The following is a 24,963-nucleotide window of genomic DNA, read 5'->3' as shown; positions in this document are numbered from 1 at the left end:
TAATGTAGATCTGTGATGAATCACATGGCCAATTAGACAGAATACTTATTGATGTCCAGATAGGAAATATGGTTGAAATATCAATTATTATTATGAACGTCTGGTCGGGAGAGGATGGTATTGCTTCCATGATTCAAAGTTATTTCTGCTGGAGTAAATAGTAATGGTAATAATTGAGGGTCGTTGAGAGGAGGAATGGGGTGGGGTGGGGGATGTCTGTAAGTCTATGTGAAATTTGAAAGATATTTTGAGGGAGCCGACTAGGTTTTTTTTTAGGTCACCTGAGTCACTCGGGTGACCTATTGCTATCTGTTTTTGTCTGTCGTCGTGCGTCGTGTGTTAACATTTGAACAATTTCAGCCAATTTTAGCATAGGGCATCTATGTGTAAAGGGGAACAAAATTTGTTAATTTCATGGTCCCTGCCCCCCTGGGGCCTGAGGGGTGGGGCTAAAACCACCAATATTAATGCAATCTTTAAAAATCTTCTTCTTTACTCCTGGAAACTGTTGGCATGATTGTAATAAGCATTGAGCCCTATACCAAAATTGTGAAATTCATGGCCCCTGGGTCAGGGGTTCTGGTGCTAGGGTGGGGCTATATAGATCATATAGTGAAAGTGCATTATTTTTTTTTGAAAATCTTCTTCTCTACTCCTGGGTATTATTTAAACAAATTGAATGCATCATTATGATAAGCAAGGGTGACTCAACCAAAATTGTGAAATTCATGGCCCCAGTGACAGGAGTTCTGGTGCTAGGGTGGGGCTATATAGATCCTATAGTGAAGGTGAATTATTTCTTTGACCACTTCTCTGCCCCTGGGTATTATTTACACAAACTAAGTACATTGGTATGATATGCAAGGATGCCTCTTCCAAACTGTGAATTTCTTGGCCCCAGGGTCAGGGGTTCTGGTGAAAGGGGGGGGGGGGGGCTCTATTGATTATATAGTGAAAAAGCAAAAATATTTTTTTCTGCTTCTGGTTAAAAAGCAAAGAAGCTAAGTGTATAGTTATGATGAGCAAGCATGCTTCTTCAAGAGTAGTGAATTGCATGACCCCTGGGTCAGATGTGCTGGTGTAAGAGTGGGTTTTTTTGATAATATAGTGAAAATGCATTAATTCTATTAAATAATCCTGTCTGCCCTTTAGTGTTAAGCAGATAAACAAAGTGATTACTTATGATGAGGAAACTTATGGTCCCAGGGTGAGAGGCTCTGGTGTTTCTCGATGGGGAGGGGGGCTCTATTGATAGTATAGTGAATCTGTAGTAAAAATGCATTATTTCTTTAAAAATCTTCTCTGCACCTGGGCATATCAGAAGCAAAAAGAGTAAAAGTTTTTATAAGGAAGGGTATTTTTACCAGATTTTTGAACATCTGGACCATTTGGTCAAGTGTTCTGGTCCTGGCTAGGGCTCTATTAATTTGTAATCTACTGAGAGGAGTTATTCCCCTTGCCATTTACTTTTGATAATTTTAAAATCACTGTAAATAATGTACTTGAAAGGTTAATAGAATAAGAGAATTATGCAAGAATTCTTATTGTATAATACAGAAAGTACTTTCATAGTTTTAATGATCAGGTAGACTTGTAAGTAATAGATAAATACAAATGAGACAAAAATAAATTGTCTTATTAAATGTTCCTAAAAGACCAAGAGAAGCCAATGTAAGAGAATTCAACAAGGAATTAAGATAGTACAGAAGCACTGATAGTTTGTTAATATACTGTATGGTGATAGTGATAAATGGGGAAAAGATTTGAACCTAATTTATGAACTGTTAATGAATGCTCATCTTCGCTAGCCAAGGATTTCTGATACGCTACTCTCCTCATAAGCTTATGAGGAGAGTAGCGTATCAGAAACCCTTGGCTAGCGAAGATGATGAATGCTAGACTAATTATTTTGTTGATCCTGATCACCCTATTTTTCTTGCTTTTGAGCAACAAAGCTTCACCTTTCAGTTCATTTTATACTCTACGTATGGATCCTCTAAATAGTTGTATTATACTCAGGTGACCGTTAAGGCCTTTGGGCCTCTTGTTTTTTTGTAAAACTGTTATAGAAAAATAAATTATTTTTATGCCATGTGTAGTCTACACTGAATCCAGTGTAAATGCAAAGTTTCAGGAAAATCTATCTTATGGGTATTTAAGGGACCATATCCAAACATTCCGAATTTATATATATATATATATATATATATATATATATATATATATATATATATATATATATATATATATATATATATATATATGTACAGCTACATTCACTATACGATTGAATTGGAAAATGCTTTTTTGCCTCTTTAAAGCAAATTATAAATACGTTACGATAGACTTTTTGCTCAAAGTATAATATATGATGATAATACTTTATTGTGGATTATTTGTAAGAAACACAAAATCCTAAAGTTTGCATGGTATTTTTTAGAGGCGCATCTCAAAATTAGCAAAATTTTCCTGTTTTTGTGGAGGACAACGGCATTTAACAGATAGGCCCTACTACAGACCCTAAAACGTGCTACTACACCTCAGAAACGAACCGTACCGTTCCGTACAAGAAGCGTACCGTACCGTGCAAGAAGCGTACCGTACCGTGCACAAAGCGAACCGTACCGTACACAAAACGAATCGTACCGTGCAAGAAGCGTACCGTACCGTGCACAAAGCGAACCGTACCGTACACAAAACGAACCGTACCGTGCAAGAAGCGTACCGTACCGTACACAAAGCGAACCGTACCGTTCATGAATAATTTTTGAAATAATTATGCAAGCCACGCCCCGAAAGCATTCCGAATCTTGCAATGACCGAATACAGTAAGTAATTTTCTTTTATTTCTTTCGACGCAGCGCCAGTTCAAGAAGGACAGAAAATTACCCTAGAGATTCAAAATATTATTATTAAGTACCATGCATCTGGACTAACATCTGTTAATATAAGGAAAGTAGTTACGACTTCAAAACAACTCGACAGAGTGTGAGGCGATTCCTTATTCGCTATGCATGATCGGGATATGCTTGACTAACATTTTTTTCCGTATTAAATGCAGCATCGTAATATTTTCGTGTACAATTTATAATAAATAAAAGTGAATTAAAAAATTACGAACTAAATTATCAATTTGAAAGCGAACATGTTAAAATGTAAACGCCTCTCAATCACCAGAAAAAATAAATAAAAGCGATGTATATATAAATAATATGTGTCGGTTTACACTCTTCTGACCAACTCAAGATGTTATCGCCAATATAACATACTGTCAAAAAGTTCGATCGCCACATTTTCACATGGAATTTTCAGTTTAATACACGTAATCCAAAAAAAAAAACAAAACAAAACAAAAAAAAAAAAAAAAAAAAAATCTGGATATATGTCAGAATTAATTTTTATTTAAAACATTTTCCCATTTCATTTGCTTTATTCACTGAAATCTGCAGGTAAAATATGTAACCTGGAATTTACACAAAAAGCCCAGTTTAATTTAAAAAAAAAATACTTAGTCCGTGCATGCGTGTTCATCCAAGATTTTTTTTAAAGAAATACTGTACATTTCTTGCCATGGTCTCGTTATCTAGACTGACGTCTTTCTATACTTTCGTTATTTACTCTAAAACATTTGAAAATTTCGATCAAGTATTGTCTTCACACGTGCACAGGTAAAAACTTGAGCTGTGTATATTGAACCGTATCTAATCCCGTTAGTCCAGATATGCTTACATTCACACGTGTATCAACAGTTTGCTGTCTTTAACAGTAAGTCTACAACAACGAATCAGTTTTAATCAGCAGATTTAAACAGAATTTCATGTGCAGTCAGCTTTTCTTCTAGATCTTCAATAAAAAAGCGAGTTTGACAAGGAAACAAAGAAGGAGGGGGGGGGAGAGTAATTGAAAACGGACTATTTATTTCTAACATTTTGACATTAGTTATTTCGGAAATCTGTCTTGCCGTCAATATATATTATATAAATTTATACATTGTAGATGGAATTGTCGCTGTCTTAACCGTTTTCTTGATTGTAACTTCCCTTCAAAAAACGTTTTTACACATTGATGGAAAATTTATGTTAAAAGGAAAATAATTACGCGCACAAAAAATAAGTAATGTTTTGCACTTATTGTGTGCACTTCTACCGATTACTTTTCAATGTATTTTTCCTAGTGATCCAAACACCTAAGAAATCAATGTAAAAAAAAATATAATTCCTCGCAAATAAAACTAATAACTTGTTTGATCATTCGGTCAAGAGAAATTTTTTTGTTTGTTTGTTTGTTTGTGTTTTTTTAAGGAAGCAGCAGTGACAAGAACGTAAAAAGAATGGTAGACGAAATGAAAGCATGAGCGATTTATAAAATCAATCTCATTTACTTAAAAGTGTGATAAGTGAATATTTAAAATAATAATTGTATTCAATTAGGAAAACTTAAAGGAAAAAAAAAAACATATGTACGCTTATTCGTTAAAAAAAATACAGAAAGGCCTTTTATGGCAACGCAACCAAAATATTTTTTTCATCCTTCTTATACAGTGTTTGTTGATATGTTCGATTTCTTTCCAAGTTTAATTGAACCATAAGGCGATGTTGTACAAAATAAGATAAAAAATAGACAACTATAATTATTTATTTTAAAAATTGAAAGTAGTTCATACAGAAAGTAAATAAAAAAAAAGATACAGTTATTAAGACGACTAGTTACATTTAATAACAAAAATACAGCTGTAAAAAGGAAATATTTATAAAAGTTTTAACTTAAAAACAACTTATCAAAAAATGCTTGCGACACCGTCCTTCCATTTATATCAAATAAAGAGATTATAATAAAGAAATAAACGACTTTATGAAGTAGCCAATCATAATCTAAAGCGTACAGGCTCCGCCCACTTAATTTACATACCGTTCACCAAAGCGTACCGTTCACAAAACGAACCGTTCCGTGCAAGAAGCGTACCGTACCGTGCACAAAGCGAACCGTACCGTACACAAAACGAACCGTACCGTGCAAGAAGCGTACCGTACCGTGCACTAAGCGAACCGTACCGTTCACAAAGCGTACCGTTCCGTGCAGGAAGCGTACCGTACCGTACACAAAACGAAACGAACCGAACCGTGCAAGTGGTGTAGTAGCACGTTTTAGGGTCTGTATAACTAACAGAAAATACCAAATTAACTGTGGGATTTTTGAATTTCTCTATTTAGAATTTCATAACTTTTTTCTTGCGTTTTTTTTTTTTTTTTCATAGCGTCGCAAACACTTAATAACAACATCCATCTACATTGTACCTAGCAGTTGAAATTTTGTTTAAAAATCGGTTCTTTGATTTCCTGATTTTGTTAATTACTGTAAAAGCGTAAATAAGCCTTATTTCAATATATTGCATGAAGTATTGTGCAATGGAAACCCCAGTTGCCTCCTCCCCACCTCATAACACTCGACACACCTTGGCCGATTCGTACCTCATCTAACCTCGAGGTCAGCCGAGGTTTGCCGAATGACACCATAATTGTCTTTTTCATTCATTTTGTTTTCTCTCAGACTTTTGGTGGAAGATGTTATCCAAATACATAAATATGTCTGTGTCGACAACTCAATGTCCACGAGTCCAGTATCAAGAAATAACATATTCTGTTCCTGGAATTCTGATAGCTCCACCAAAGTACATGTAATTAACTTTATCTGCAAGATGTTTTAAAACCAAATATGCGCAAGTAACATCTCAGAACGATGTAAACGTGTGATTTCATAAATGTATTTTAAAAAATTGTTTTCTTTGGACAAGGAAGAGGAATGTGTTCACACAAAGAAAGACAACTTAAGCATGAAATTATAAAGACACTTGGAACTGAAGAAGTGGGATTGGAAGGTGTATATAACACTCTAGAGTCTAATTCAGTTTTTTTTTTTTTTAAAAATATTGTATTTGAACACTTTCATAGCTATCTACATGCATTTCGCGAGCTGTTTCTTACCAATCTGAATATCCGTCTTCGTATTTTATTAAATATGTAACACGGTGAAGACTGCGGAACCAGTAATATTGGCAAAAGCCAATTCATATACTAATACATGTACACCGTTTTATAATATAAAGTATATGGAATAAGAATACATTGCAGGCATCATGCTAATAATGTTTTGACTCCAAGGTGACATCCATTGAGGCATTGGTAGATCAAGTCATGAATTATCATTGATGTATAGAGGGCGGCATTTCTTCCATAATAAACAGCAGTCCGCATCAGTTAGCGTAATTTGGTCCTCTTTAATTATAGGAATGATATGGGGATAAAAAATGTCCTTGTATAAAGTATTCAATAATGCGGGTGCAATGAGTGTTGGTACGAGACGTTCGATACTCCACTGTATACTTCAAATGATTTGTCAACTGCTTTGATATGTTGCACAAAGAAGTGCAACATGATCTTGTTTTATTCTTGTATTCCTTTATCGAGCTCCAGTCCCAGCATTTGTACCCACTACGCCAAGAGGTTGCTCAAATGTCAACAACCTATTGAAAATTGTAGCTCCAGACATTGGACAGATTGATTTTAACTGTAATGATATATGTATTTATCTACTGATAACTTTTCGATCTAGCTTGTTCGAGAAATAAAAGCAAACAAGGATCTAAGAATAGGCGAATAATCTAACCTGGCTTAAATGCCTTATATATATTCTTTAGAAAAATCTTAAGTCCTGTCGTTTTATGTGACATATTCATAGCTCTTCAGGTAGAGAGAGGTTTTTTCTATGGAAGAGTTGCTTTCAACACAAAAATTTCATTGTTGTCTTTCACCGTGTGATTTCATTGTGGAGTATTTTTACGTGTTGGTTGACTCTAGACGCTAAGGTGTCAAAACACGTATCTTGATTCCGTTAAAACACAGGAAACTAATTTTTCTGCCCAGCAGTTTTCATGTTTTGCTTTGAGGAACGAAAATCGATGAGAAGTGTTTCTTAGCCATGTCGGGAATTTCTCTAGAATCGCGGGATTTACCTATGCCGCAGTTTTAGTCAGGATTTGATTGACAAATAAGAAGGACTTTGTTTACATCTGAGGTTTGCTTAGATACGCGACATCTAGAGCTTTATTACAAGAATGGTCTAACTAGCGATACAGCGGTGTGTAAGTATTGACATTTTCATTAGTAACTTTGTCGAAGATCAACATTGAAGAGCGTTTGTCCCTGACTTTTAAATGGTTTCAAACCCCGTTAAGGAAGCATCTCCACTCTAGAAATCACTGTTCAAAAGATTTTTCGCGGCGGTTTGTGAAAATATTTGATAAAGAAAGACGAGAGAGAGGAAATACATATCATTGATTTTTATAAACACATTGTGATTGTTAATCAGCCAGAAAAATGATGGAAGACCGAGAATATGGGGACATGGATGTTCCCAACTATATGAGAGGTGCCAGCAAAGGATTCACCACGCATTTTTATATCAATGGAGATGAACATTACCAAAGCAAATCTTTGCTAGTCAATCCCAAAAGATATAGAAACTTTGACACTTTTCTGGACGATGCAACAAGGTCTTTGAATCCCCGATTCGGTGCAATTAGGAACGTATATACCCCATTAGGAAAACATAAGATCTCGAGTTTTGATGACTTGAAAGAAGACGGACAATATGTAGCGGCCGGGGTAGAGCGCTACAAGAATATTGGAAAACCGTAAGTACTCTTTTAAAAACTTGTGCTGGAATAAGCTAATGCATATACCGGTAATTTAATTGTGCAGATGGAACTCGGTTGGATTTTGTAGGATCATTCCGACATTGTGACTGATAAATTTATTGGAGCTAGTTAGAAAGAACTTTCTATTGATAGCAAACTTAGTTTCTTGGTCCATCGTTTTACCATATTAAGTCCAGCTATAAGAATTAAGAACCCTTCAAAATATAACTGTAAATATTGGTATATCAGTAGTAAATACAAATTACATAATAGTAAAACAAAACGTGAAGCTTAAGACTAAGGACGGGGCATATATTATAATTATGGAAACAGTGTTTATACCTCGTAAACTCCACTAATATTTTATGATGTTTGTTTTTTCTATAAAACTTTTATTAAAATTATGTTTTATGTAAATTAAGATTTTTTTATGATTGTGTGTTTAAATGAATTGACATCGTTCCATGATTTGTTTCCCATACAACAGTCTCTCGTAATGGGATTCAATTTTCCTCCAGACTTTGTAAAATTTAATCAAGTAATGGCGCTCTCTTGATCCGGGTATCTCTATTTCAGAAATGGGATTAAATCCTTAATTTACGTAATTTAACGGTTGAAGTTATGTGATATTGTAAATGAAACTAGTGATTCAAAGTCAAAAACTATTGTTGTCATAAACAAACAATTCTTTAAATGCTCCTGACTTTGCCGTAACACACTAATAGCTGTTGTGACAGACTGTAGAATAAAATGCGAAGTTCAATGTTAGGGTAAAACAACACGCAAAGGATGTCATGAAATATAGTTCTTTGTAAATACTTTTTTGCTAAGATGTAAATACTGCATAGATTTATTGTATGTGTGCTGTGTGCGTTTAAAAAAATGAGTTAACTGAATTACGGTCGGGGTCTCAAACTAGGTGTTTGCCAAACTATGCAAATGTAAGATAAAAATTAAAGTTTAAAAGTTAAAATCGGTCCATACTCTGGAGCTAGCAGGAACAAACAAATATGTTTTGTGGTGTTGGTACATAAATTTTGATTGTTCTCTTTCCATCATAACTTGTGAAGTGTTTACACGAGCCATTAAGATAAATTCCAAGGAATAGAGATGATAAAGGTCAATTGTAAATCCAGACTTCTCGCGTTTACAAAAGATAGTGATGCATAAGGGAAGACTTCGTGTACTATAAGCTAAATATGTTGGCAATATCTATCATTCCAAATAATTGATGGTTTAAAGCACGTAAAATCGGTCTATTAATAACCTATTCATCAAAAATTTTTATACAGAATATTGAATGAAGGTGTATAATTTATTATTTACGAACATTTCATTTTGCTTTGACATGTATAGTGAGGCACGCCAAACAGCTTGATGCACACGATTGGCATCTTTACAAAGACCAGTGTATTATTTGTATAGTATGAATACGGCTTTCATTTTCAATGAAGCCTGCTACTATATACGTTACCAATAAAATTAAAGTGTATTTTTTAGTTTCTTCAACGAACTCTTTTAATAGCAAAGTGATTTTATTTTCGCTTTAGCGAAGTCCTTTGCTGTATATCAAATATACTTGGAATTGTTATCTTTACACAAATCTTTAAATATTTTCTTAGTTGGTCAGTTGCTTCGGCGAACCAAGTTTTGGGCGGGATAAATTTCGAAACTCTTTTGACAAAAACTCATTTTTTTAAGCATTAATTGTCCACCATCATCAAGTTGTTATTTCCTGTTTCAGTTGGGGTTGGTGCTATTGGTTGCAATTGCAAACAGTATTTCTCATAACTACTTTGATTTGAAATCTGTTTGTCGACATGGCGACGTCTTGTACGAATGCCTGCTTTGTTGATATGACAACATTAGACATGATTGTCCCCCCTTCAAGCTCATTATCGCCGAAAATGGTCGCTATTATGTTGTGTAAACTAAGAGTCTGTGCCGGCGAAATGATTGCACGCATCGGAAACGTTTGTCGGAAAGAATCAATTTTACACAATGTTGTTTGCACATATCTTGATCAAAATTTGGAGGATCTAATTAAGCTTCAGATCGATTAAGATTTGACGGGCTATAAAAGAAATCTGAAATTATGGTACCAGGATTTAAAATATAATTTTCACGACCAATTTCTCTTTTCAGTGATTGTCCCCACCTAGGAATTTTATTCAATATTTGCTGTTCAAAGAAATAATTTATCTCACCTGAACCAAAGGTTCAAAAGAGCTTTTCTGATCATATGTTATCCTTCATTTGTATTTATCCGTCCATCCCTCTATCCGTTTGTTGAATTTTACATCTCTCCTCCAGAACCACAGGACCAATTTTAACCAAACTTATCATAAATCATCTTTGGGTAAGGGCATTTTCATTTATTTTAAATAAAAGGCCGCTCCCTCTTCCGAGGTTTTTCAAGAAAATGCAAAAATAGGATGGGGTCATTTAGTGTAGTCATTGACTTAGTGTAAATTCATATTTATTCAAATTATGGCCCCTGGGGTAGGGCGGGCCCACAACAGGTGTTCAGAGTTTTACGTGATTATGCATAGGAAAAAATATTCTTTTCAAGAACAGCAAGGTCTTAATTATTTACCAAGAAATTGGAGGTTTCCTCAAGCAAATGGCGCATATTCAAGTTCAAATCATGGCTCTCGGGGGGACCAAAGACTTTCATTATCCAGAATAAATTTGGAAAAAGTCTGCAAAAATCTTCTCAAGAAAAGCAAGACCATGTTTAGTCATATTTAGTCAAGATTCCGCAAGTAGTGTAAGTTTGTTTAAACCATAGCCCCGGGGGTAGGGTGGGGCCACAATAGGGGATCAATTCTTACATCGAAATATATAGGAGAAAATCTCACCCAAAATAGAAATCTCAAGAACAGCAAGGCCATAAATATTCATATACTTAAGATGGAACAATTTTAAAATTGTTCAAATCATATAACCCCGGAGTAGGATGAGGCCTCAATAAAGGATCAGATCTTATATCTGAATATATAGGAGAAAATCTAAAAGAAAAAAACAAAACAAAACAAAAAAAAAAAAAACAAAAAAAAACAAACAAACAAACAAACAAACAACAACAACAGCAACAACAAAAAAAAAAAAAAAAACAAAAACAAAAAAAACAAAAAAACAAAAAAAAAAAAAAAACAACAAAAAAACCAACCCACAAACAAGGACATAAATATTCATATTCTTTAGGTAGAATAGATTCAAAATTGTTTAAGAAGGATAGGATGGGGCTGCAATCAGGGAACAAAGTTTTATATGGGGAAATTGTGGGGTAATTCTTTTAAAAACATCAGGACCCTGTTATAGATATGCGCCATATACTATATTATACGTTTATTGACTGGGTTTGAGGGCAACACGCGTTTTGTCGGACCCAAGAACCAAAGTGTTTGCATGAGGGCGTTAGGCCGAAGGCAAACAGTTTGGTTCGAGGGTAGACAAAAAGCATTTTGCCCGAGAACACAGTCAATAAATGTTTTGTTATACCTTTTATTTTATTTACATACATTTATCTTGTACTGGTTTCCATAACGGAAATTTCCTTTACCCGCACTGCGGTTAAGCTCGGTCCCGCCCACAGTGTGATGTAGCGGTCCAATATATCATCGACAGGTCCAATATCTCACTCAGCGGTCAAACATCGATTTTCAATGGACCGCTCAGTAAAACATTGGAAATGTCAGACTTTTTTTAGCACAGATTTATACAGGGAACAATTATTAAAGCCAATTTAAAGGTATAACAAATATCTTTTAATTGGCTTATGTACTGCAAAGTCCAAACTTATTTTTCAATGAACACTTTTACGTGATAAAACTGAGAACTTGAGTATTATTTAACATACAGATTTCATAATCACTAAGAAAAAGAATATCAAAAACAGTAAGAAAAAAATAATTAGGCAGAGGTATCATACCTTTATATATTGGGGTCACTTGATCAAAAAGTCATGGGCAAAAGATCAATACTATTGATGTAAACACATGCACTTGGGGGCACTTCTGACTTTGTAGTTTTCTAGATGTTAGATTTTAAAGGTTTCTGCGTTACTTTAGTGCACCAGAAAATATAACGAACCTGTTGAAAATCAGACAATGGCTTTGCACGCAATTGCAAGTTTTCATCAAAGTAGGTCGATGCACTGTTAATATTTGATTCTTAAATTTTTTTTTAATAATTAACTGATTTCGAAGACGGAGGCGATTAGGAATATAAATACACTATTTAATTGTGATTTCTATACACATTCCGTCACAAATAAGAAGTCATAAGTTCTTAAAACCAAACACTTTACACCATCAGGTATCAAAGAAATAGTTAGCGATATCCAACTTGTGAAGGTATTACGTAACAAAGCTGTAATCTCCGATAGGAAACGAATTATTCTTTAGACCAATATTTACCCGAGTTCGATTTCTCCTTTAATATGTTTTTGTTGGCTTCAGACATGTATTTTAACTCTATATCAGCAATTAAAAAGCCAACTAGAAAGGGACATACTTCCTGCAACTTTTCAGGAAAACTGTAGAGAAACGTTTTGCGTCTTTTATTTGACGTTTTTTCTCAAAGAAATTTTTGATTGAATGAAAGAAATGGGATTGTGTAATACAAAGCGAAAATCATAAATGTCTAGATGAAAGAGGAATAAATATGACTAAAGATGCCCTATTGATGAATTTCACAATGTAAATGAAGTAATAAGCAACCCAGATTAAATGTTACTGAGAGAGTACATGGCGTTGAGGTTTGTAGCCTTGAAACTAAGACATGTACATTAATATGTGTATCCCGGTTCAACGCTGAAAACACGTGGTTCATTTTTATAATTAAATGAAAATAAATCAAGATATTAATTATACCTGTAATCGGAATAACTGTCAAAACATAACAATCACCATGGATACAAAAACCAGTGCTCTAAATCGATATAATCTGATGACGTTAATTTTATGAATTGCGGTGCCTATTGCCTCTCTCTGCTGTCGTAATTAACAAGGGTAACGGGGAAGATTCCCCCTTATTGTGGTCTCACCACGGACTCATTAAGGTCCCTCACACATTTTCATATAAACCTTCTCAAGTGGAAAATATAACAGGCCTGTAATTAGATTTCTTCTGATTCTTCAGTTGCTTCCAGGTATATCAAACCTTGTTAATTACTTAGATACTCATTAGTGTGTGTGTGGGGAGGGGGGAGCAGGCATTATTATTTTTATATGAATATAACGCAATGGTATTTTAATGATTTTACACTGAAGATCAAGTTTTACCGTTTTAAATACCGAATATTTCATTGAATTGAAAATGTCAAATTTTAAAAGGCAAGCACTCGTTTTTGTTCCATCATACACTTTGAACCATAAGCACTTAAATTAAATCTAGATAACATATTTTAGTTTGGGACGTCATTTATACAATCCGGAATACCTGTACAGAAAGTTGGGGTTTCCTGTAACCTTAGTCAGAATATTGCCATTGTTTGTTAAGTGACTTAAGTTGTAGACATGTTTAGATTATACACTGTTATTTAGGCGAATTTTATTAAAATCTGGACCCACAGTTGAACAAACTTAAACATAATTTAAATCTGCCCCATTACAGCACATAAATCTGATACTAAACTTGTCGCTCATGTCAGGGGCCTTTTAGACAGACTCTTACATAATGAAAATCCTGAAGTTCTGAAAAATGAAAGAAAACTGGATTAACTTAAGGTTTAGTAATAGCTAATTAATCTGATGACAGTAGATCTATGTATTTATGAACTCATCCTATAATTAAAATTTTCCTTTACTGCGTTACTATGTACGTTGCTATGGGAACACTAAATTGGGTTTCATTTTGGTCTCTGTTTATAGCACGCGAAAGCTGAGAACTTTAGAGTGTCTGTTTGTCTGTATGTTATTTTTTACGCTGGTCCAGGCAGGAGTAAATCTTAACTTTACTATAATTTAGAGTAGATTGGCGTAAATATTTGGGATCAAACTATTTTTAACCATATTTGTCAATTGGTCTTTGGGTGGCATTTTGATGAGAAGGGTATACGAGGTCTTTAGAATCACTTTGTAAAATGACAAATGTTGTCGCTACATTTGTCTTCAGAGATGAAGTTGTGTTGTAATGCGTAAATGAAGGTATTTTGTATGAAATTTCTGTCACCCTCACTACTAAGAACAATGGGTTTTCATCAAGGGTAACAAATATTCAAAGAATTTTCAGTAATGTTTAACAGAAAAAAGCTGTTGATTTCAAAATCACCATCATATCAAAATTATACATGCACATTGTCAACACTGACTGCAAAAATGTTACTAAGAATTTGTATGTAAATTAATGTACGAGAATCCTACAAATATTTGTTACTAATAGACATTTAGAATTGTGGAGATACCCCCAGTGTGTTCTGTAATAACTCGAATTCCATATATTCCCAAACACCTCCAGCTTCTCTATGAATGCGACGTAAAAACAGAGAAAGCATGCTCTGTAATTCTGGTATATTACAGAACAAGCATACCTGTACTTCAGACACCAATCACCGATCGGTATATTTTAGTTGTCACCTTTTTATATCACAGCAGGAAATAAGAGTATTTTCTTGTCTTAAATGGGGCCACTTAAGTCGAAATCTCCGTAGAGAAGTTCAGGTATGTTTGAGAGACAACGTAAAGGTTTACGAGTGATAAATTATTCCAAGGTGATTGTTCATTGAAAGCTGAGTTGTTCATTTATTATGGACCATATATCTCCCCTGAACAGCCATAGAGAGTTATGTGTCCGGGAAACTAAAGCTCCGTAAAACAGGGCGACAAACACACTTGTCTGTATCCGGTAAATCTCGCCATTATGCCATCCAAAACGAGATCAGAGATCAATCAAAACTGTTGTCAAAACAGAAACACAAAACTCCAAATTATCACATGCAAACAACATTCCAAATTAACTGTTAACATATGCATTTTTTATTGCCTTGATACGATTCTGATACAATTTAAAAATAACTAAACTATGGTGACATTCTCAATAATTAACGTTTTCATTTTTCCAGTCTCTAATTGTTTAATTTTACCGGATGGGTTTAGACATACAGAGAATTGAGAACTCAACGTTTTGGGGGTTGTTGTTGTTGTTGTTTTTTGTTGTTGTTTTTTTGTTTTTGTTTTTTGTTTTTTTTTTCTTCACTGTTGTGCTCAGTGAAAGTGAAGAGAATGAAATGATTAAAATTATCTTACAGACGAAAAGTAAGTAACCAATTCAAATTACATTGTTTCCATGAAAACATTTTCAAGAATAAAGTTTACAAAAGTTAGTTTACAAAAGATATAGCATTACATATACTAGTAATGCAAAAATTGGTTCCAGCAAATCCGTCATAAAAAGTAAGGGTACAACTTAATAAGAAATAGTTACCTTTATTAAGGAGAATGACTTTCTGTTGTCATATACATGTATCCCTCTTTACAAAGCAACAACCAAATGATCATAAATTAACCAGGGTACATATTTTACAACTAGATTGACAAGAAACTTATACTAAAGTATAATCTTAAAAATCAATTGAAGAAAATTAATTGAAGTGTTTAAAGATTGAGTAAACAAATATATATATATATATATCTTTTTTGTTGAGTTTTTGCATCTGTGTATTTATAACAGTACATCAAAAAAATCACATTGAGATCAAAGAAATTATATCAAAGATTTTATTTAAAAGTTCAAACAGATGCGTTTTAATATTAATTTTGATTTCTTTGGGACTCTTTCAGTTTTTAAAGTTAATTTAAAGTAAAAATTCACATGTAAATATTAAAGCATTTTTGACCTCGATGCCCTTAAATTAGAAACGAGGACTGAGTGCTCCTTATAATGGTGCACGTCTTGAACTAAAGCAAATTTAGTTTGTACAAGACGACCAAATTAAGACTTGAATTCTATACCCAATAAATTTTACAATTTATCTACTTTAGATTTGTTACAAACTAGAAGTAAATATGACAGAGTAGAGAAACAGGGATTTATTACAAATACGATCAACGGAGGGTCGGCCTATATTTGTCTTTAAATCCTTTTGTCATTATTTGCTTTACATAGACCGCATTTTAACATTTATTGAACTATTCTTACAATGTCTTGAGTTTAATGTTACATTTTCTTTCGTGGTAAACTGCGCCACCAAAGATGTCTTTTGGCATCAAGTATTAGGGCTGGGACGATATATCGAGATATCGATAATATCGATTCAATGTGAGGATGATACGCATATCGATACATATGAAGAAATATCGACATATCGCCCAAAAAATTCTGACTAATGTTTTTTGTTTGTTTACTTAACATTTTGGGTTTAATATGTAAAATAAATATGCTTAATATAAATCTAAATATAAAATACATAATAATTAAGACCACTTGTGCAAAATAATTAAGTATTACAACAGATATACAACTTCTTTGAATAAATTATTCTTATATGTGAAGAAACGTTTTGTTCACTTCAATATAAAAAAAGGATTTATAACCAATTAAACATATCGTGATACATATCGTATCGTGGCTCAAATATCGGGATACGTATCGATATAGAAAAATTTGTATCGTCCCAGCCCTATCAAGTATCGCACCATATTATCATTGTAGCGTCCATTCCTAGCAACAAACAGAATGGGGTTATAAATCAGTTCGTGACGAGATCACCCTTACGGTATATTACGTCTTAGCTTCTCATTTTATTCACACGAAAGTTGGCTTTACCATTACATTTAGTACCTACAATATAGACAGACTAAAGATATACCAGATTTAATCAATACCTTTAGGTCAAAGTAATTATTTCTTGTGTTTTCTATCGTAATATTTAATAATTCATTCCTTTCGAAACACCCCCATTGATTAAACTTCTTAAACGTATAAGGTATGCAACTCTGAAGTTGAATGAAATGTTAGCTTTTTGGATAACCAAACATTTTGCTATTGTGAATCAAATGCCAATATTGCAATGTGATGATATAAAAAAAAATACATACATGAATTGGTCAATGGTTTCCATAGTTACTAACCTTATTATTCTCCATCGATTGTCGCAGCGGCTCAGTGGGTGGAAATATGGGTTCGAATATCCAACTGGACACACCTAAATTTAACAATTCTTTCTTTAGTCTCTTGTAATGTCCAAGAGTAAGGGTAACGTACTGGGCTTTCGGATGGCATCTATAAATTCGAGACTCACTGTCTGGTGGCGATTTTTTTTATTATATTCAGTCTGTCATTTTTTTAGCCAAGTTTTATGGAAAGTTAGACTTTTCCTCGTCAAGTTTCTTAAGAAGCAAGATGTCAAATTCTTATAATGCAGTTAGAATTAATACAATTAATAAGTCGTAATATGACTTAGATTCATCGATAATCATTAACATTTCAGGTAAGTAAAAAAAAAAACTGTAAATACATTTTTATGACTTAATTTTGGTCGTTTTCTGTAAAGGTTGTTTCCATGTCTTAAACCTAGCGTAATACATCTGTGAAACGAACAGGAATTTCTAGAAGACGTTATACACAAATGATTAGGTTTAACAAGCCATCTCCTTACACCCAGCATAATCTGTGAGTCAACAGTAGAAGCTGATAGTTAAACGACGCGGTCATCCTCTCAAACATTACCTTTCATTACAGCTCATCGTTGTCTCCATTGTAATCATACGTCTACAAGACGATTATCTACCAATTATAGCAGTACATGTATATATCATTCGAAGGACTTGTTTCACGAGTGTAAACCAAACATCGGAAATTTAGGCGACTCTAGTCTTTGACCTAAATTTACATGGTACTGTTAACTGTTGAAATGCCTTTATATGTCCTATAAAATACTTTCTTGCACGAGATCCCAATCCTTAGATCAAACATGAAGCATTTGATTTTTCATTTTCTGTTAATCTTTATTATTTAATGTCCTATATGTTAGCTGTGTATATGCCTCCCTGTTTCAAAGGATGGTCAACATTGGCTTTAGTTTTCCTCTTGTCATCAGAAACAATTACTCACTACAATGCACACAATTTTATGTGTTTTAAAAGTTTTATCATACTTGCCTTGATCAATACTGGACAAGACCGAGAGAAGGCGAGACTACTCAGAAAGACCATTTAAAGTCCAACAAGAGAGTTACGCTTCTTTACTTAGAGTGTGGATTCTGGACGGGTTAGTGAACTTGGTTTCAAGATATTTATTGAAAAGGGGTGGGGGTGGGGGGATCGCAGTAACATTTACAGTATTGAGTAATATTCATTAATTCATATCTTGCCTAATAAAGACGAGAACATTTCTAATGTTGACTGTTGCTATGGTTTAGAGTGCCAAGTTGATTCGTATTGATCGTCATTTCAACTCATGGCCCATAGACTACAAGTAAAAGGGTTTCGGCAGGAAAAGAAATTTCAATAAGTTTATTATAAAGATGATTTAATGTGATTATGAAATACGTTGGTATTCACTGCTAACAGATAATAGATGAATAGCTTTTGAGTTCGTCTCTAGACATTAGAATTATTGCATTGAGGAACACTGGCGACTCAAAAGTAATTCTATGGGGAAACTTTCGTCGATGAAAGAAAAAGTAGGTACACCTTTATTCAGAAAGCATCTCTATAGATAAATAACAAGATACAAATGAAAACAATTTTAGCTGTGTATTTGGTGGAGCAGCAGGTTATTAAGAAGAACAACCAATAGATTTGAAAAAAAAGTTACGAAAAATTTTATTCTGGTTCTTTTCGCCCTCAGCATCCTTTTTTTTTTAAAAGATATGTTCTAATTCAGCTTGAAAGACGTTACTTTAAAGTAAAAAAGCAGTTTTTGCAAATTTCAAACTTGGTTTTGCATTCATAACTTTGTTAAAACCACAAAGTTGTGCGGTAGAATTAAACAAGTTTGTCTATAATAAAAAATGTCAACTTGTACAAAATTTGATGTGAATTTCCAATAAAGTTTTTAATTCAAAATGGAATTTATGCTACTATGTAGGAATCTATGGATATTCTCTCTCTCTGTGTTTCTCTCTCTCTATCTCTCAGACCCCAGTAATACTGAAAAAGAAATAAAGATCTTTCTCAAGGAACCTTTCCTTAAAATACTATCTTATGGCAGAAATGCCTGCATAGTGAAATTTACCAAATATTCTGCACATCTAGTGCACTATAAAACAATCGAGAGTGGTGTGACGAATCTCTTATCTCTTAGGGTCAAATATAGACTATTAGTACATTCCATTCTCCTTGTTTTAATGTACATATTGTCAATCACAATGAATATCTTCAATCTTTCTTATCAATTCTGCAACGCAAAACTCGGTATTGATTGTTCCAACACTTCACGATGCACGTTATAAAAATTATAGCATTTCATATTCTGTCCCTTTACAAGGTTGGCAGGTCATGGGATCAAAATTCTCCAAGAAATCACTACAGAATTCATTTAAGTATTCGTTTTATGTACATGTATAATCTCTCTCCGTCCATATCTTTTACAAAGTTGTTTTTTTTTTTATTGGTATAGCATTGATAATGACACAAACGTTTGAATCTCAGCGAGGCAATTGCCACCTTGCGGTAATCATTGTCCATTCATGATCTGCATTATTGCTTCTTTTTAAATTCAGACCTTGCGTTTGATGACAGAATACATTTCCTCAGATATAATTCTAATTTTTAAATGACTGTTAGATTTTACTCACTGATTAATTGATACAGTTTGCACCGCACCATCAGATAAGGGTAGCGCCTCCCATGTGAAGCATTGGTCTTCTTCACGATTGTTATTAAAGCCGAGCAATGCTTGCTTGTGAAGCAACATTGGATGCAAACAAAAAAGTGCCGTAAATCTAACCGAATGTTTCACAGTGAATGCACCCACCCTCAGTACTCTCTTAGATAAAAACTTATTTTTATAAACTTACCATTTATAAATCTATACAAATGAATAAATAGAGATTTTGCCACTCATCCATAAGAGGTTGTGAAATATCTTGTCCAAATGCTGTTTGATGTGAGCCATACTCCCCCATGTTATGTTCTTATCTGATCTTGAATCCAACAAACGATTACAAACAATGCGTCAGATTTGCTCTAACTTGTCTGCGTATAAAATTATTTGTGATTAAATGAATCAAAGCCATAATCAAGAGAAAAAGACCCAAAACTTGGTACAGCGTGGTTTACTATGAGGAAATCGAATCCTATTCCTCCAATAGAGAAAAAGCGACTGGATTTACCACCTGTTGAAGAAAGAGAACTCCCCTTCGGAAAAATAATCAAAATGTACAAAAACGGCGACAGATTTTTCTCACCCAAAGGAATACTTGTGAACGAAAATCATTTGAAAACTTGGGAAATATTTCTAGACACAGTGCAGAACAAACTGAAGTTCGATCGACCAGTAAGATGTATCTACACCCCAGAAGGGGGGACAGAGGTGTACAACTTTGAACAGATACAGGACGACCACGCTTACGTCGCTGCTTCCGGCAAATTTGTACCTTTAAGGTAAGAGTGGCAGCAATGAAAGTCCACCATGGCACTGCGTGGTCTCTGTTTGTTGGTCTGTTCTGTCTTGGTTTCCAGGCTCTTGTGTTTTATAGTCTCTTGTCGAACAATTAATTAATAATAATTGCAGGTTTAATGGGGTAACAAAGAAGCGATGTCAACTGCTCTAATGAGTTTTAGGCACTAGGCCAAATTAATACTAGCGGTTCTCAGAGACTCTATTTCAGCAATATTTTTTTTGTTTCTGTTGAGATATTTGACTATAGACCCAGTTATTACAAATCCTATGTTTAATTGTCTTTTAACTCATTAATTCTACCTCCTGTTTCTAACTCTACAGATTATCGGTCTTTCTTTCATGTAATGTAAACCTAAATATGTTTGCAATGAAATTATGAAGATAACAAACATTAATCAAGTTCAAAAGTCCATTAAAACTATACAAATTGGGAGCAGAGCAAACATGGATCTTTAAAAACATCCAGGTGAGATCAGCTGCCAAGGGGGAGTAAGCATCCCCTGTCGACCGCTCACACCCGCCGTGTGCTCTTCGTCATGATTGGGCAAACGGAAAAAATCCGTAGATCATTTAGTCTGAAAATAATGGCCTAACAATTTGTATGAAAAACGTCAGTTGACATCCGACTTAACGATTTCCTATTTGCTAACAAAGTCATTATATCGACCATTGAATATGCGAAATGTCGACTTTAAAAGGGATTGTTGATATCCTTGTATCATCAACTTATTTGTCAAAAGCTTTACTCGTTTTAGAGATTGTTCGTACGTAGAGTATGCACTTGCGCAACTTAAAACATTGATCCTGACTATAGGCCACGTGGTCGATGTCCAGAAATGCTACATATTGTTGCAATGTACTTAAAAAGTCAATTTTTTGCTTTTAAAGTTTCGAAAACTGTTAAATCTAAAGAATTCCTTTACCAATTTAATTATTATCATAATATGTTTGCATTTCTTGAAGCTTGATCGGTTTTATATTGAGCTCTCATACTCATTGACTTTAGATTAAAAATTTGTATTCACGAAGAAACTGGACCTGATATGCTTGTTTTGTTTGCACGATATCTATAACAATTTAGTACTCACTTGATATCGGGATGTCTGAGGAAAACTTATTCTTCAAATAAGCACGTCTTAAAAAAAAACTTGTGTTCTGTAATTCCTATGACTTTTTGCAACCGTAATCAAAAGTCTAAATATCAGACAAAATACCAGCTAGGTAAGTAATTCCTCTATGCTCTGCAGCCCATTTGAAGTGATATTGCTATACCTACATGATTGAAATTTTGCACGAAGAGCGATATGATAAGGGCAAATCGCTAAACTTTGGACATAACTGAAGATCCTTTATTTGACAAGTCTCTTTAACCATTTAGCAGCTTTCATGATTTTTTCAAAAGAATGTTTAGTCCTCATATCTATATATTAAATTTTAAAAATCTAGCATGAAACCACCTTTTAGAAATTAAATAACCCAAAATGACAAAGAGCACTTTACTAATAGTGCCATTAGCTTTTGAATACTGCCCCCTTGATTTGTCTCCCATAATTGAAATTCGGCAATGAAATGCTGAGTACAGCTGTCACTTAATATCCCTCAAATGTTGACTTCTCTTTTCAAAAGTCCTTGTGGGATAAATACTGATGAAAAGATTCCATTTTTACAAGAGCTTCTATAATGATCTTTGCAGCAAAGTGAAAAGGTTATTGAAACTGAAGACGATTGTACTTTTTATAACAGGACAAAGACACGGTTCCTGGGCCTCTATTCTATGAACTTTCTCATCTTGAATTTTCTTCTGATTTGATTGAATTGAATTTTCTTATGAAAGCAAATCAGAAAAACAAATACATGTAAAGTTTCTGTGGTGTTTTTCGTCATCTTTGGCCAGGAACTAATTACTTTTTGTGTATGTCATATGTTTTGTTGTTGGTCTTTTTTGTACACTAGGGGTGCAGTGAGTATTTAAGAAAATGCTTAATTCTGAATGTGCTGGTTCCATTTCAATCTGATTTTTTAAAATTAAAACTTCACAATCAGTCTTGTGAAGGTGAATACTAAAATGCGTCTAATAAGTCGACTAAACAAATAAGTAATAAACAACTAGGTTCTTTTTACGTATTTCTCCTTGAAGGATGTTACAAATGTAAGAGGCAGAGTTTAGAACGGCAGTTATTTAATGGTGCATCGTCAGGATGGCAGTCATTTTGTTAGACTGAAACCGAACATATGAGTTTTATGGACATGTTAAGAGTCGCGCACCTTGATGGTGTCAATTTCGGTAACGTCAAAATGACGTTAGTTTACGTTACGTTAGAAAATTAATTTGCTTAAGCATTTTTCAATTCTTTTTCAATGAAGTTTTCTTTTGGGAGAAGTTAGATTGGTCTCTGTCATTTGATTTACTGTACAAAAAATTGATAAAAGAAAATCATTATAATTGTGAGGTAAAGGCAAATTATAAAGCTCAAATGTTTTCATTGCCTGTAAAATGCGATACAAAAGTCCCCTTTTCTTGCATTAATTTATTCAACATGATGTCCCAGTGACTTTCTGTAAGTGTCATTTTATTTATGAAATTCAATAAGTATACATTGTATAGCTTATCTTTAAACTAAAGAGGTTTATTGAATAAATAAAGTTTACATCTATATTCATGTATTAGTGACAAGTTTATGTACATTGTGTTGAATGATCATGCTTCTGGTAAAGTTAATTCTGGGCAATGTACACTTCTACATGTTTAATTTCTGATAAGCTTTTGGCACCTGAATGATAACGGAATCTGGGTTCGTGAAATATTAAACTTCTCTTTGAATTATTTTTTGTGAAAAACCCTTTTCAGTGAGAGGAGTGATATTTCCGATTCTGAATGTATACGTAGATCATTGGTCTGGACGTATATTCTTAAGTTATTGTTGTTTTTGTGACGACGGTGTGTTAACTTTTGTGTATTCAAAATTTGCCGACAAGCTTTGTGGCTCTGCCATACAAACCTAGGTAAAAGCTTTGAATGAATTCCAAAAATTGAAAACTTTTTTTGTTGTAAAATAACGATGCATGGTTCATAAAATTCTTTTATAACTAAGCATGCATATTATTTCTATGTTCAAAAATATCAGTTCTCAATAAAGAAAGGCGTATAATGCAAAAACCTTTTTTGAGTTTGCTGAGTAAATGTCTTTCAAACTGCAATGCAAATCAAATTAATTTAAGAGATTTATAATTTGGACGATTTAAAAATCCATTCTGAATTCTTAGCTCATTGGAACTTCTATGTGTTGTCATGACGACGACGTCTCTGTTCAATCCCACAATCCACCAGTGAAAGCTTAGAGAAAGTAAAGACACTGTTGCAGGGGAGTGCTGTCATACATGTAGTGTGTTTTTTTTCTCTAAACAATGTCGTGGGGAAAATATCCATCCATAGAGGAAAGAGATTTGGTTCATGGAACTCCGATCAAAGTTTATAAAAATGGTGATCCCTGGTTTCCTGGTAAAAGAGTTGTTATCAATCAACGACAACATCCCACTTTCGAGTCGTTCCTCAATTACCTGACGAGTAATCTAAAGGAGGAGAGGGCAGTCCGGCGGCTATTCACTCCAGATCACGGCACCAGGATCACGGATTATGATCAGATTAAACCAGAGAGTGTTTACGTCACATCTCATTCTCTCAACAGCAACGAACATCTTAGGAGAATTAGGTGAGATGACCGCCAATATCTTTCTGGGGGTAAAGCATGTTGGATATGATGTTTACCTATGCATTTTTAAACCCCTATATCCTTTAAGAAGTCTGTTTTGTTAGCTGTTGGGATCTGCTACTGCATAGTTCCAAAGTTATTCCTTTGAACAAGTTCTTCTCTTTGTGTATGCAGTAAGCTTTCCTCATGAAATATAAATTTAGAATTTCTGATAGGAAGACTTTGCGCGTGGTGGAGTTTTCGACATATATTGATTATTTGTATTTTCATAAGAGCAAAAGAAGGATACACTTGTTTTAGAGTGAGAGGGAAGAACAATATAGTGATGATGATTTTGAAAAACACATTAGTTGATGATATTTCCCTTGTTTGCAAATTGTGGACGCGATTTATTTTGATTATTTAGTAGAAATAATTATATTTCGCGGCGGACAAGTAAGAGAGGTCTTCAATTTTGAATTTGGAATGTGAATTATATAGAGTGTTTCCAAAAGCCATGCCAGTTCCAAAAGAGCGTCTTGTTGCTAAATTTTTGAAATATATTTTTTGTTTGCACTCCATTTCACCAAAAATATAGATATTGGTCATTTTCACGGCTCCTTGATAGCGGTGAGGAATTTCTGTACGAATTGAATACGATATAATTTACATAGAAAGAATTGATGTGGAAACATCGCTTTATGCATTTGTAAAATAAAAATAAAATAAAATAAAATTTAAAAATGCCTCATTAACTGCATGCGAAAGAATTTTTTTTTGTTGGACAGAATGAACAGTGACATCAATAGTATTCAATATGCGCCGATATTTTGAAAGTTTTGATTTTAATTTTTTTTTAAAACAAAGTGGTCTACACGCTGTTAGTTTCAAATGAAATTGACGTGGTATGTAAACAAAAGACACGGGTTGCCTCAGATCTATGGGTTATCCGTTTTCATGCCATACAATGCCTTTGTGGAACCCGATCAAGATTATACCACTGATCAACCA

At 33.9% G+C, this 24,963-nt stretch overlaps 1 protein-coding gene across 6 annotated transcripts in view; it reads left to right on the top strand.

Moving 5' to 3' along the window:
- The first annotated feature begins 7,351 nt into the window (after window positions 1-7,351).
- The window catches only part of LOC133182319 (doublecortin domain-containing protein 2-like), a 54,885-nt gene continuing 37,273 nt past the window's right edge, over window positions 7,352-24,963 (top strand). For 4 of the 6 annotated variants that reach the window (XM_061317165.1, XM_061317140.1, XM_061317133.1 and 1 more), the window contains exon 1: window positions 7,353-7,690. In XM_061317165.1, coding sequence (XP_061173149.1) covers window positions 7,374-7,690 — 317 coding nt within the window. In that variant the 5' untranslated portion in view covers window positions 7,353-7,373. Of the gene's footprint in view, window positions 7,691-23,528; window positions 23,974-24,963 lie in introns of those variants that run through there. The other 2 variants (XM_061317148.1, XM_061317117.1) reach the window with 2 other exon arrangements.

The sequence above is a fragment of the Saccostrea echinata genome, unplaced genomic scaffold (assembly GCF_033153115.1).
Source record: "Saccostrea echinata isolate AGI-Se365-2 ecotype Australia unplaced genomic scaffold, CSIRO_AGI_Sech_v1 ptg000001l, whole genome shotgun sequence".
Taxonomy (NCBI): Eukaryota; Metazoa; Mollusca; class Bivalvia; order Ostreida; family Ostreidae; genus Saccostrea; species Saccostrea echinata.
This window is presented reverse-complemented; position numbering and strand designations above follow the sequence as displayed.